General features: G+C 50.4%; 1 protein-coding gene across 3 annotated transcripts in view; it reads left to right on the forward strand.

The window, feature by feature from the left end:
- Positions 1 to 14,764, forward strand: part of LOC120057036 (drebrin-like) — a 124,533-nt gene that overhangs the window by 83,567 nt on the left and 26,202 nt on the right. For 2 of the 3 annotated variants that reach the window (XM_039005405.1, XM_039005407.1), the window contains exons 2-4: positions 4,302 to 4,357; positions 5,939 to 6,051; positions 11,354 to 11,443. In XM_039005405.1, the coding sequence (XP_038861333.1) occupies positions 4,302 to 4,357; positions 5,939 to 6,051; positions 11,354 to 11,443 (259 nt within the window). The remainder of the gene's footprint in view (positions 1 to 4,301; positions 4,358 to 5,938; positions 6,052 to 11,353; positions 11,444 to 14,764) is intronic. The other variant, XM_039005406.1, reaches the window with a different exon arrangement.

A 14,764-nucleotide genomic window follows, 5' to 3' on the forward strand; every position in this document is an offset into this window, starting at 1 on the left:
TAGGCTATCTGCTGGGTTTTCCACAGTGTTTCAGCTCTCTATCTACCCTCTCTATTAGTTTCTAATTTCCTGTCTCTACCCCATCTTCATCGTATCCCTTTCTCTGTTTCTATTTCTTGCTCACATTCTCTGCCCCCTCTCCCCCCTGGAGTCTTGTTTTCTTGTTTTTAGTCCTCCTCTCTGATATTGAAGTGTAATTGGTCTATAGTGAGGGACTCTCAGTCCCAGCCCGCTCATTCCCTCTTTCCCACCCTGGGAGACAATAGAGGAGGGCCCCAGCACCCTCACTCTCACTCCCTCACCCCTCTCACCTGCATTCTCTATCTCCTTCACCCCCGCACCCATGCATTCTCTCACCCCCATTCCCCTGCGTTCTCTCACACCCTCACCCCCGCTCCCCTGCATTCTCTCACCCCCGCTCCCCTGCATTCTCTCACACCCTCACCCCCGCTCCCCTGCATTCTCTCACCCCCGCTCCCCTGCATTCTCTCACACCCTCACCCCTCTCACCTGCATTCTCTATCTCCTTCACCCCCGCTCCCCTGCATTCTCTCACCCCCGCTCCCCTGCATTCTCTCACACCCTCACCCCCGCTCCCCTGCATTCTCTCACCCCCATTCCCCTGCGTTCTCTCACACCCTCACCCCCGCTCCCCTGCGTTCTCTCACACCCTCACCCCTCTCACCTGCATTCTCTATCTCCTTCACCCCCGCTCCCCTGCATTCTCTCTTCCCCGCTCCCCTGCGTTCTCTCACACCCTCACCCCCGCTCCCCTGTGTTCTCTCACACCCTCACTCCAGCTCCCCTGCATTCTCTCACACCCTCACCCCCGCTCCCCTGCATTCTCTCACACCCTCACCCCCGCTCCCCTGCATTCTCTCACACCCTCACCCCCGCTCCCCTGCATTCTCTCACACCCTCACCCCCGCTCCCCTGCATTCTCTCACACCTTCACCCCCGCTCCCCTGCATTCCCTCACACCCTCACTCCAGCTCCCATGCATCCACTCACATACTTTGACCCTCCCCCTCTCTCCCCTTTCCTCTACATCTACTTACCCCCCTCTCTCACCCCCCTCTCTCATATTAACCCCTCCCTCCTATTCACCCCTCCCCCACGTGTCGCTCTCTCCATCTCTCTCCCCCTCAGCAGTAGCTCCATGCCTGCTGTATGCCATGCAGTCTCTCTCTCCATCTCTCTCCCCCTCAGCAGTAGCTCCATGCCTGCTGTATCCCATGCAGTCTCTCTCTCCAGGCCCAGTGACATAGGCTCCACAGAGCAGAGCTGTTTCTAGGTCATGCCATTCTTTTATGAATAATATAAGGAGTCTGCTTTAAAGGGAATTATTTATAGTGCTACACGTGAACTAGCTCACACATTCTCTCTCTCGCTTTCTCTACCTCCAATTTCTGTCTCTATCTTTCTTTCGCTCTTTCTGTCTCCATGTCTATCCTTCTTTTTCACCCCTAACTTTCTCTTTCTTCCTCCCCCCACTCTCTCTCTCTCTCTCTCTCTCTCTCTCTCTCTCTCTCTCTCTCTTTCTCTCTCTCTCTCTCTCTCTCTCTCTCTCTCCCTCTCTCTCTCTCTCTCTCTCTCTCTCTCTCTCTCTCTCTCTCTCTCTCTCTCTCCCCTTATCTCTCTTATATTCTCTCTCTCTCCATTGTCACCCTGCATCCCAGTCTTTTCTCAGCTCATTGGCTTGGGTGTGTCCCAGACAGACTGTAGATGAGCTACTGGGTGTGGTGGGGTGGGGAGAGGAGAGGGGGATGGGGAGGGAGGGTTAGGCCAGCCAGAGAGAGGCCTGCTTAAAAATATCCCTGCTCTGCTATAGCTGCCTTCTGTGGATGGAAGTTGATACAAAGTAAAGAGACTGAAGGATGGTTTGAATACAACAGGCTTTAAGTGATCCTTAAACAGTACTTGTATGGCTTCAATAATGTAAGAGGGAAAAGTGTAGGGGTCGCCAGGACCACAAATACAAGTCGCCAGGACCACAAATACAAATTCCATCTAGACACCGTTGCCCTAGAGAACACAAAAAACTATACATACCTCAGCCTAAACATCAGCGCCACAGGTAACTTCCACAAAGCTGTGAACGAGCTGAGAGACAAGGCAAGAAGGGCATTCTATGCCATCAAAAGGAACAGAAAATTCGACATACCAATTAGGATCTGGCCAAAAATACTTTAATCAGTTATAGAACCCATTGCCCTTTATGGTTGTGAGGTCTGGGGTCCGCTCACCAACCAAGATTTCACAAAATGGGTCAAACACAAAATTGAGACTCTGCATGCAGAATTCTGCAAAAATATCCTCCGTGTACAACGTAGAACACCAAATAATGCATGCAGAACAGAATTAGGCCGATACCCGCTAATTATCAATATCCAGAAAAGAGCACCTAAAAGAAAGCGATTCCCAAACCTTCCATAACAAAGCCATCACCCCCCAGAGAGAAGAACGTGGAGAAGAGTCCCCTAAGCAAGCTGGTCCTGGGCCTCTGTTCACAAACACAAACACACCCCACAGAGCCCCAGGATAGCAACACAATTAGACCCAACCAAATCATGAGAAAACAAAAAGATAATTACTTGACACATTGGAAATCATAAACAAAAAAACAGAGCAAACTAGAATGCTATTTGGCCCTAAACAGAGAGTACTCAGTGGCAGAATACCTGACCACTGTGACTGACCCAAACTTAAGGAAAGCTTTGACTATGTACAGACTCAGTGAGCATAGCCTTGCTATTGAGAAAGGCCGCCGTAGGCAGACCTGGCTCTCAAGAGAAGACAGGCTATGTTCTCATTGCCCACAAAATGAGGTGGAAACTGAGCTGCACTTTCTAACCTCCTGCCAAATGTATGACCATATTAGAGACAGATATTTTCCTCAGATTATACAAATCGACAAAGAATTTGAAAACAAACCCAATTTTGATCAACTCCCATATCTACTGGGTGAAATACCACAGTGTGCCATCACAGCAGCAAGATTTGTGACCTGTTGCCACAAGAAAAGGGCAACCAGTGAAGAACAAACACCATTGTAAATACAACCCATATTTATGTTTATTTATTTTCCCTTTTGTACTTTAAATATTTGCAAATCGTTACGACACTGTATGTATAAAACATAATATGACATTTGAAATGTTTTTATTCTTTTGGGACTTCTGTGATTGTAATGTTTACTGATAATTTTTATTGTTTATTTTACTTTTGTTTATTATTTATTTCAATCACTTTGAGTGAGTGAGTGAGTGAGTGAGTGAGTGAGTGAGTGAGTGAGTGAGTGAGTGAGTGAGTGAGTGAGTGAGTGAGTGAGTGAGTGAGATCCTGCGGAGACGAGGAGAGAAAGGACAGCCGGACTGAGAGACAGGACCATTAAGGCCTGCCAGACCTATACGGTTGGAGAAGGAGGGAGTGAGAGGGAAGGAGATTGGAGACACAAGGTGATGAAGAGAAACAGAGAGGGATTGAGCCAGTCCTTCTGATAGAAGCCTCATGGCTGGCTGAAAAGACAGTACAGTATAGAGGAAGGTCAACCAGATTAATCTGGAAATGTAGGATGTCTGTTGCTGCCTGGCATACAGTAATCCCACTCACCTTCATTCACCCCTTGCCTGTGTGTGCATTATTACTAGAGTGCTGGTATACGATGGTCCCACTATAATCCAGGCGGAAGAGAGACTGTATTCCCACAGTCATTAATGAAACCTGTTTATAATCTGTTTATTGTCTCACACGCTCGTGCGCACATATCTACCTACACACACACATCTCTATCTCTCTCTCTGTCTCTCTGCCTCTCTCTCTCTCTTTGTGTGTATAGAATTCTGGGTAATAGAGTCTCACTGCATTGCTCTATTCAGATAATAATTATATATCTCTATCTCCTCTCATTGTCTTCAGAATGGGAACAATAATACCGGCAGTTTAGCCTGAGTACATATCTATCTAATGCTGTAAAACCAGCAGTATGAATTGAAATGGGATTTTTTTCCTAAAGCTAGTTAATCGCTCCAGGCATTACCTTCTTACACAGCTAAGTGAATAGATGATGCCATTCTCTCTCCTATCCACTCCTCAGGACTAACAACACCCGTGAACTGGTGTGTAGAGTATTGGCCTTGAGTGGAGCGTGTTCCAACCCGTACCCTCCCTCTTCCTCCCCTTGCTCATATAGTTACCACTGTATGGTAACAGACAGTATGGCTGTTATGCTTGGACGCTGTGTTGTTCTGGAGTCTAAATGTCTGACGGTCTCTCTCGCTCTCTGTGTTTCTCTCATGCAGGGCCTTGTTCTCATATGAGGGCAACAGCAATGATTTGACCCTGGCATCATCAGGAGGTAAGCAAATTCCCCCATAAAATCTGAAGATGATTGACTGTTGTTCTGGTTCATTTGTTTCAACTGTACTCTCTGTGCCTCTTGCATTGATAACATGTATTGAGATGAGGGTAAAGAGCCTGCAACTGACTAATAATGACTGTTTGTCTGGAGAGGAAATGTGTCAGTAGAGGGCATACTCATTAGCTTTGAGGCCTCCATTGAAGGTGACAGCCAGCCATTGTTGTCGGTGTTAACAATCACATGAAAAGGAAATTATGTTTTGTTAAGATGCTAACTATTTCATTAGGAAGGCATAATCATTATTACATTTTTGTACATTTGACATTTTAGTCATTAAGTCATTTACAGGAGCAATTAGGGTTAAGTTTTTTACCTAGTCGGCTCGAGGATTTAAACCAGGGATCTTTCGGTTGCTGGTCCAACCCTCTAAACTGCTACGCAAAGTTGATTATTATGCCTGTTAATAACAGTGATCCAGATCTCATAGCAGTGCATGCTGCTCCTCTCACTGCTCTGTTAATCATGTCTGGGAGACCAGCTTGGCCTGGTCTTGTGTGATCCACTATTAGTGGAGGGTTGGAACCTGGAAAAGCTCTGGGATACACAGCATCCCACACACAAAGCATGATTTATTGCCATGCCTATGATTGTGGTGAGGCAGACCTATCAGTCATCCTATTGGTGTAGAGTAGGTGGAGTGGACGGGCTGGACCAGTGAGACCTGACTCTGATTGGACAGATGGGGTTTGGAGTGTGTTTGTGAGTGTGTGATGGCATTGGTGTCAGCTCTGTTCAGTTGCGTTGGAGCAGTCAGGTGTGAGTGTGGGCGTCTGTCTCAGGGGTCATCATAACCCTGTTTAGGACGCAAGTGTGTGTTTATGTGTCTGCACTCTAGTCCCCCTCCTACTTGACCCAACCACAGTCAGCGGTCTCTCCATCTCAATACCTTTACCATCGATGAGATTTTAATGTTTCAACAGCTCATTGTTACAGTTGACAACAGCTCATTGGAAGTTGCCTATTTTCATTGGACGTAAGCCTGCAATGCTACCAGACTGCAGCTCTCCTCACTGTAAGTCATGAAGGAAATGCATCGGCCCACCAACCAGCCAGAACTATCATTATCAAGCTATTGAATGATTATATTGGATGGTAACGGTAAGGATCATATAGGGCATAGAGCATGCCTATGGTGAGACGTGAAGTGTAATAGAATGTGAGCTGTCATACAACCTGGCTGGTTCCACCAGGCTAGTTTGTGCCTGGAACAGTATACCGTAGGAGCATTGAACTGTGAGTCACTGAAGAGCACTGGGCCACATAATGTGGAGGAGGACAGAGACTGTGTCAGTGTGGAACGGTCAGATCAGCCTTGAGAGTGGTAGTGATGTGTTTTTCTGTAAACACTCTACCTCTCAATCTTCTCATCAGTTTTTTCTCCCTTCCTCCTATTCCACCCTCCTCTCCCTCTCCTCGTCTTCCTCCTCCCCTCCTACTCTCCTTACCCCTCCTACTCTCCTTACCCCTCCTCTCTCTCCCCCTCTTCCTCTCCTTCTCCCTCCTCCCCTCCTCCTCTAGCTGGAGGTCTACCAGAGATCACAGTGACCTTCGATAATGGCCGGGTCATGTACGGCTTCTGCAGCCTGAAGGAGCCCACGGCCGCACTGCCGCGCTACGTCCTCATCAATTGGGTGAGACTGTGTGTGTGTGTGTGTGTGTGTGTGTGTGTGTGTGTGTGTGTGTGTGTGTGTGTGTGTGTGTGTGTGTGTGTGTGTGTGTGTGTGTGTGTGTGTGTGTGTGTGTGTGTGTGTGTGTGTGTGTGTGTTAGTACAGTATATGTACGTCTACAAATGTGTGTGTACAGTACATGTGTAACTAGATCTGTATGCCTCTATAGGTAAACTGTTTGTGTGTGTCCACTCAGCCCTCCCTCCCTCCTGTCAGTGTCCACTCAGCCCTCCCTCCCTCCTGTCAGTGTCCACTCAGCCCTCCCTCCTGTCAGTGTGTGTCCACTCAGCCCTCCCTCCTGTCAGTGTGTGTCCACTCAGCCCTCCCTCCTGTCAGTGTGTCCACTCAGCCTCCTGTCAGTGTGTGTCCATTCAGCCTCCTGTCAGTGTGTGTCCACTCATCCCTCCCTCCTGTCAGTGTGTGTCCATTCAGCCTCCTGTCAGTGTGTGTCCACTCAGCCTCCTGTCAGTGTGTGTCCACTCAGCCCTCCCTCCTGTCAGTGTGTGTCCATTCAGCCTCCTGTCAGTGTGTGTCCACTCAGCCCTCTCTCCTGTCAGTGTGTGTCCACTCAGCCCTCCCTCCTGTCAGTGTGTGTCCACTCAGCCCCCCCTCCTGTCAGTGTGTGTCCACTCATCCCTCCCTCCTGTCAGTGTGTGTCCACTCATCCCTCCCTCCTGTCAGTGTGTGTCCACTCATCCCTCCCTCCTGTCAGTGTCCACTCAGCCCTCCCTCCTGTCAGTGTGTGTCCACTCAGCCCTCCCTCCCTCCTGTCAGTGTCCACTCAGCCCTCCCTCCCTCCTGTCAGTGTCCACTCAGCCTTCCCTCCTGTCAGTGTGTGTCCACTCAGCCCTCCCTCCTGTCAGTGTGTGTCCACTCAGCCTTCCCTCCTGTCAGTGTGTGTCCACTCAGCCCTCCCTCCTGTCAGTGTGTCCACTCAGCCTCCTGTCAGTGTGTGTCCATTCAGCCTCCTGTCAGTGTGTGTCCACTCATCCCTCCCTCCTGTCAGTGTGTGTCCATTCAGCCTCCTGTCAGTGTGTGTCCACTCAGCCCTCTCTCCTGTCAGTGTGTGTCCACTCAGCCCTCCCTCCTGTCAGTGTGTGTCCACTCAGCCCCCCCTCCTGTCAGTGTGTGTCCACTCATCCCTCCCTCCTGTCAGTGTGTGTCCACTCATCCCTCCCTCCTGTCAGTGTGTGTCCACTCATCCCTCCCTCCTGTCAGTGTCCACTCAGCCCTCCCTCCTGTCAGTGTGTGTCCACTCAGCCCTCCCTCCTGTCAGTGTGTGTTCACTCATCCCTCCCTCCTGTCAGTGTCCACTCAGCCCTCCCTCCTGTCAGTGTGTGTCCACTCAGCCCCCCCTCCTGTCAGTGTGTGTCCACTCAGCCCTCCCTCCTGTCAGTGTGTGTCCACTCAGCCCTCCCTCCTGTCAGTGTGTGTCCACTCAGCCCCCCCTCCTGTCAGTGTGTGTCCACTCATCCCTCCCTCCTGTCAGTGTGTGTCCACTCAGCCCTCCCTCCTGTCAGTGAGTGTCCACTCATCCCTCCCTCCTGTCAGTGTGTGTCCACTCAGCCCTCCCTCCTGTCAGTGTGTGTCCACTCAGCCCTCCCTCCTGTCAGTGTGTGTCCACTCAGCCCTCTCTCCTGTCAGTGTGTGTCCACTCATCCCTCCCTCCTGTCAGTGTCCACTCAGCCCTCCCTCCTGTCAGTGTGTGTCCACTCATCCCTCCCTCCTGTCAGTGTCCACTCAGCCCTCCCTCCTGTCAGTGTGTGTCCACTCAGCCCTCCCTCCTGTCAGTGTCCACTCAGCCCTCCCTCCTGTCAGTTTGTGTCCACTCATCCCTCCCTCCTGTCAGTGTCCACTCAGCCCTCCCTCCTGTCAGTGTGTGTCCACTCATCCCTCCCTCCTGTCAGTGTGTGTCCACTCAGCCCTCCCTCCTGTCAGTGTCCACTCAGCCCTCTCTCCTGTCAGTGTGTGTCCACTCAGCCCTCTCTCCTGTCAGTGTGTGTCCACTCAGCCCTCCCTCCTGTCAGTGTCCACTCAGCCCTCTCTCCTGTCAGTGTGTGTCCACTCAGCCCTCCCTCCTGTCAGTGTCCACTCAGCCCTCCCTCCTGTCAGTGTGTGTCCACTCATCCCTCCCTCCTGTCAGTGTCCACTCAGCCCTCCCTCCTGTCAGTGTGTGTCCACTCAGCCCTCCCTCCTGTCAGTGTCCACTCAGCCCTCTCTCCTGTCAGTGTGTGTCCACTCAGCCCTCTCTCCTGTCAGTGTGTGTCCACTCAGCCCTCCCTCCTGTCAGTGTGTGTCCACTCAGCCTCCTGTCAGTGTGTGTCCACTCAGCCCTCCCTCCTGTCAGTGAGTGTCCACTCAGCCCTCCCTCCTGTCAGTGTGTGTCCACTCAGCCCTCTCTCCTGTCAGTGTGTGTCCACTCAGCCCTCTCTCCTGTCAGTGTGTGTCCACTCAGCCCTCCCTCCTGTCAGTGTGTGTCCACTCATCCCTCCCTCCTGTCAGTGTGTGTCCACTCAGCCCCCCCTCCTGTCAGTGTGTGTCCACTCAGGGCTCCCTCCTGTCAGTGTGTGTCCACTCAGCCCTCCCTCCTGTCAGTGTGTGTCCACTCAGCCCCCCCTCCTGTCAGTGTGTGTCCACTCATCCCTCCCTCCTGTCAGTGTGTGTCCACTCAGCCCTCCCTCCTGTCAGTGTGTGTCCACTCATCCCTCCCTCCTGTCAGTGTGTGTCCACTCAGCCCTCCCTCCTGTCAGTGTGTGTCCACTCAGGGCTCCCTCCTGTCAGTGTGTGTCCACTCATCCCTCCCTCCTGTCAGTGTGTGTCCACTCAGCCCTCCCTCCTGTCAGTGTGTGTCCACTCATCCCTCCCTCCTGTCAGTGTGTGTCCACTCATCCCTCCCTCCTGTCAGTGTGTGTCCACTCAGCCCTCTCTCCTGTCAGTGTGTGTCCACTCATCCCTCCCTCCTGTCAGTGTGTGTCCACTCAGCCCTCCCTCCTGTCAGTGTGTGTCCACTCAGGGCTCCCTCCTGTCAGTGTGTGTCCACTCATCCCTCCCTCCTGTCAGTGTGTGTCCACTCAGCCCTCCCTCCTGTCAGTGTGTGTCCACTCAGCCCTCTCTCCTGTCAGTGTGTGTCCACTCAGCCCTCCCTCCTGTCAGTGTGTGTCCACTCATCCCTCCCTCCTGTCAGTGTGTGTCCACTCAGCCCTCCCTCCTGTCAGTGTGTGTCCACTCAGGGCTCCCTCCTGTCAGTGTGTGTCCACTCATCCCTCCCTCCTGTCAGTGTGTGTCCACTCAGCCCTCCCTCCTGTCAGTGTGTGTCCACTCATCCCTCCCTCCTGTCAGTGTGTGTCCACTCAGCCCTCCCTCCTGTCAGTGTGTGTCCACTCATCCCTCCCTCCTGTCAGTGTGTGTCCACTCAGCCCTCCCTCCTGTCAGTGTGTGTCCACTCAGGGCTCCCTCCTGTCAGTGTGTGTCCACTCAGCCTTCCCTCCTGTCAGTGTGTGTCCACTCAGCCCTCCCTCCTGTCAGTGTGTGTCCACTCAGGGCTCCCTCCTGTCAGTGTGTGTCCACTCAGCCCTCCCTCCTTTCAGTGTGTGTCCACTCAGCCTCCTGTCAGTGTGTGTCCACTCAGGGCTCCCTCCTGTCAGTGTGTGTCCACTCAGCCTTCCCTCCTGTCAGTGTGTGTCCACTCAGCTCTCCCTCCTGTCAGTGTGTGTCCACTCAGCCCTCCCTCCTGTCAGTGTGTGTCCACTCAGCCCTCCCTCCCTCCTGTCAGTGTGTGTCCACTCAGCCCTCCCTCCTGTCAGTGTGTGTCCATTCAGCCCTCCCTCCCTCCTGTCAGTGTGTGTCCATTCAGCCCTCCCTCCCTCCTGTCAGTGTGTGTCCATTCAGCCCCCCCTCCCTCCTGTCAGTGTGTGTCCATTCAGCCCTCCCTCCCTCCTGTCAGTGTGTGTCCATTCAGCCCTCCCTCCCTCCTGTCAGTGTGTGTCCATACAGCCCTCCCTCCCTCCTGTCAGTGTGTGTCCATTCAGCCCTCCCTCCCTCCTGTCAGTGTGTGTCCATTCAGCCCTCCCTCCCTCCTGTCAGTGTGTGTCCATTCAGCCCTCCCTCCTGTCAGTGTGTGTCCATTCAGCCCTCCCTCCCTCCTGTCAGTGTGTGTCCATACAGCCCTCCCTCCCTCCTGTCAGTGTGTGTCCATTCAGCCCTCCCTCCCTCCTGTCAGTGTGTGTCCATTCAGCCCTCCCTCCCTCCTGTCAGTGTGTGTCCATACAGCCCTCCCTCCCTCCTGTCAGTGTGTGTCCATTCAGCCCAGTGAAACTCAGGCAGTCTGAGACAGTCTAATGGGCTTACTGTCTCTATCGTTGTGACAGGCCCAGACATCCCCTCTGGCTACTGGTCTCTGTCACAGTTGAGGATGGCTCTAGAGTGAGATTTGGTGTCTCTTGTCCATTATTACAAACCTCCATTTTGGGTTTATTGTAATTCTTAGGCACTGCAGTCGCCCATCAAAATATATGTTTCCTGTGGTCCTCATTATAAGTTCTAATGTGATTCAATACAAAAGTTCTCCAGAGATGTGTTATTAACTAGGAGGTGAATGGCCATGGAATTGATATTATTTGTATTATTTTATAATTTCGTAGCAGCAGTACCAGTTCAGTAGCCATGTGTTTTTATGGTTGATTACTATTCCACTATTCCTTTCATGTAATCAGTGGCCATTGTGTTGTTTTGAATAGGTCATGGTAATGTAATGCTACCAGGAATGTTCCTGTTGAGACACAATGCTTCATTCACTCATAATTACTACTGTTAAACTGGACACAAAGACAACATTTTGAATAGAATACAAAGAGCACATCCAATCCTTTCAATGTGGTTACTTTGATTGAGGACGATGATGTCGACGGCGATGATGACACTACTACTGTATTCTTGAAGTCGGAAACACACAGTAGCTCTAACCCAGTCTCCTCCCTCCCGCTTCTCTCCCTCTCTCTTCTCCCTCCCTCCACTCCCCCTCTCCTCTCCCTTTCTTCTCTCCCTCTCTCTTCTCCCTCCCCCACTCCCCCTCTCGTCTCCCTCTCTTCTCTCTCTGTCTCCTCTCCCTCCTCCACTCCCCCTCTCTTCTCCCTTTCTTCTCTCACTCGCTCCTCTCCCTCCACTCCCCTTCTCCTCTCCCTCTCTTTCTCCCTCTCCTCTCCCTCTCTCCTCTCCCTCCACTCCCCCTCTCCTCTCCCTCTCTTCTCTCCCTCTCTCCTCTCCCAGGTTGGTGAGGATGTGCCTGATGCCAGGAAGTGTCAGTGTGCCAGCCATGTGGCTAACATTGCAGAGTTTTTCCAGGTCAGTCTCACTGAGGTAAACCCAACTGCTACTCTAAGACTTTTGAAACGTTTATTAAAACTAGCCTGGATGACTAGCTAAATTAAAACATATTTGATGTTGTCTGATGAATGCTATCTGCCCCTCTGGGCCCGTATTCTTAAAGTATCTCAGGGGAACAGTGCTGATCTCGGATCAGTTCCCCTCTGTCCATTATCTTATTCATTCTGATCTAAAAAGCCAAACTGATTCCCTACTCTGAGAGGTTTTATGAATATTGGCCCAGATTGTCATTCAGGGTATGTCAGTGATTCATTTGGGTGACATGGCGGATCTACAACCTAGAGTGAAAGACTCAGTATTGTCCTCTACCAGCCAAACCAGAGCAGCATCCATAAGGCCATTAGCTTCTAGCTTCCTCTTGAGATTCACCTCAGTGGTCTCTGGGTATAGGAGTGATTCCAATGATCTGCCCACAGGGTCAGTAGAGATAGTGTGTGTGCGCATGCCTGCGTACATTACCTGGCAGTCAGCTGATGATGCACGGTGTCTGTGTTTGTACTGTAGTGTGTGTGTGTTTGTCTATGTGTGTGTGCATGCACGTGTGTATATGTATGTATGACTAACACAGCACTCTCTATGGTTATTGTGAACAAGGCGCTCGGCAGTAGTTGCGAGCTGAATAAAAATCCTCTCTGCCTTTTATCTATGATATCTCCTGAATGTGTGTGGTGTGGGTGTGGGTGTGGGTGTGTGGGGGGTGTGTGTGGGGGGGGGGGGGGGGGGGGGGTGAGAGAGATGGAGATAAAGTTTTTCTCCTGACTGAAGGCCATGGAGCTTAAGGAATCTCTAGACAGATTCCTTCAATCAATTGATGTGAAGTGTCAAGTAACTTCTCCATAACAGCTCTTTTCACTGGCCATCAGACTGATCTGCTTGCTCACACTGTCGGCTCTGGCCTTGGATTTAATGTGGGGTTAGCTGGTTGAGAATACTCTCTCTCTCTCTCTCTCTCTCTCTCTCTCTCTCTCTCTCTCTCTCTCTCTCTCTCTCTCTCTCTCTCTCTCTCTCTCTCTCTCTCTCTCTCTCTCTCTCTCTCTCTCTCTCTCTCTCTCTCTCTCTCTCTCTCTCTCTCTCTCTCTCTCTCTCTCTCTCTCTCTCTCTCTCTCTCTCTCTCTCTCTCTCTCTCTCTCTCTCTCTCTCTCTCTCTCTCTTTGTTTTCTTTGTGTTTGAAGATGAATCAGTGTATGGCTTGTCCTGTCTCAGAGATCATTCCTACACACACAACAGGATTCCCACAGTGAATATACATATGTTATTAATCCTGTAATTAATTCAACACTATCATTTTGATGTTTGGATGCCTTATAGCTTCTATCCACAGTAATAAGATATAATATAGACACAGGAGAGCTACATATTTCTCCTTTAGTTATCTGTACATCATATCTCTACATCATTATATCTTAATCTGTATATATTTACATCCTCATATCACTGCATCTTTAAATCCTCATAACTCTACATCTTTACATCCTCATTTCTCTACAGACTCCTTCTCTCCATCCACCCGCTCTCTTTTCATCTCTCTCTCTCTCTCTCAATTCAATTCAATTGACTTTATTGACATGGCAAGTTCATTATTACTTACATTGTCAAAGTATACATATCGAAAAATACAAATCAAATATATATGTATATACAAAATATATACACTGCTCAAAAAAATAAAGGGAACACTTAAACAACACAATGTAACTCCAAGTCAATCACACTTCTGTGAAATCAAACTGGCCACTTAGGAAGCAACACTGATTGACAATAAATTTCACATGCTGTTGTGCAAATGGAATAGACAACAGGTGGAAATTATAGGCAATTAGCAAGACACCCCCAATAAAGGAGTGGTTCTGCAGGTGGTGACCACAGACCACTTCTCAGTTCCTATGCTTCCTGGCTGATGTTTTGGTCACTTTTGAATGCTGGCGGTGCTCTCACTCTAGTGGTAGCATGAGACGGAGTCTACAACCCACACAAGTGGCTCAGGGAGTGCAGCTCATCCAGGATGGCACATCAATGCGAGCTGTGGCAAGAAGGTTTGCTGTGTCTGTTAGCGTAGTGTCCAGAGCATGGAGGCGCTACCAGGAGACAGGCCAGTACATCAGGAGACGTGGAGGAGGCCGTAGGAGGGCAACAACCCAGCAGCAGGACCGCTACCTCCGCCTTTGTGCAAGGAGGAGCACTGCCAGAGCCCTGCAAAATGACCTCCAGCAGGCCACAAATGTGCATGTGTCTGCTCAAACGGTCAGAAATAGACTCCATGAGGGTGGTATGAGGGCCCGACGTCCGACGTCCACAGCCCAACACCGTGCAGGACGTTTGGCATTTGCCAGAGAACACCAAGATTGGCAAATTCGCCACTGGCACCCTGTGCTCTTCACAGATGAAAGCAGGTTCACACTGAGCACATGTGACAGACGTGACAGAGTCTGGAGACGCCGTGGAGAACGTTCTGCTGCCTGCAACATCCTCCAGCATGACCGGTTTGGCGGTGGGTCAGTCATGGTGTGGGGTGGCATTTCTTTGGGGGGCCGCACAGCCCTCCATGTGCTCACCAGAGGTAGCCTGACTGCCATTAGGTACCGAGATGAGATCCTCAGACCCCTTGTGAGACCATATGCTGGTGCGGTTGGCCCTGGGTTCCTCCTAATGCAAGACAATGCTAGACCTCATGTGGCTGGAGTGTGTCAGCAGTTCCTGCAAGAGGAAGGCATTGATGCTATGGACTGGCCCGCCCGTTCCCCAGACCTGAATCCAATTGAGCACATCTGGGACATCATGTCTGCTTTAGTCCAGGTCTGGGAGGAGATCCCTCAGGAGACCATCCGCCACCTCATCAGGAGCATGCCCAGGCGTTGTAGGGAGGTCATACAGGCACGCGGAGGCCACACACACTACTGAGCCTCATTTTGACTTGTTTTAAGGACATTACATCAAAGTTGGATCAGCCTGTAGTGTGGTTTTCCACTTTAATTTTGAGTGTGACTCCAAATCCAGACCTCCATGGGTTGATAAATTTGATTTCCATTGATTTTGTTGTCAGCACATTCAACTATGTAAAGAAAAAAGTATTTAATAATAATATTTCATTCATTCAGATCTAGGATGTGTTATTTTAGTGTTCCCTTTATTTTTTTGAGCAGTGTATATATATTTATATATAAATAAATGATGGGACCAACAGCAATAATAATAGTAGTAGTGGACATGGGATTACCATTAACAACAACTACAACAACAATATTAATCAGAACAACAATACATTAAAGCAACAGTAGTAGACCAGTCTCAACATGA

This window comes from Salvelinus namaycush, chromosome 12 (assembly GCF_016432855.1).
Source record: "Salvelinus namaycush isolate Seneca chromosome 12, SaNama_1.0, whole genome shotgun sequence".
NCBI classification, from domain to species: Eukaryota; Metazoa; Chordata; class Actinopteri; order Salmoniformes; family Salmonidae; genus Salvelinus; species Salvelinus namaycush.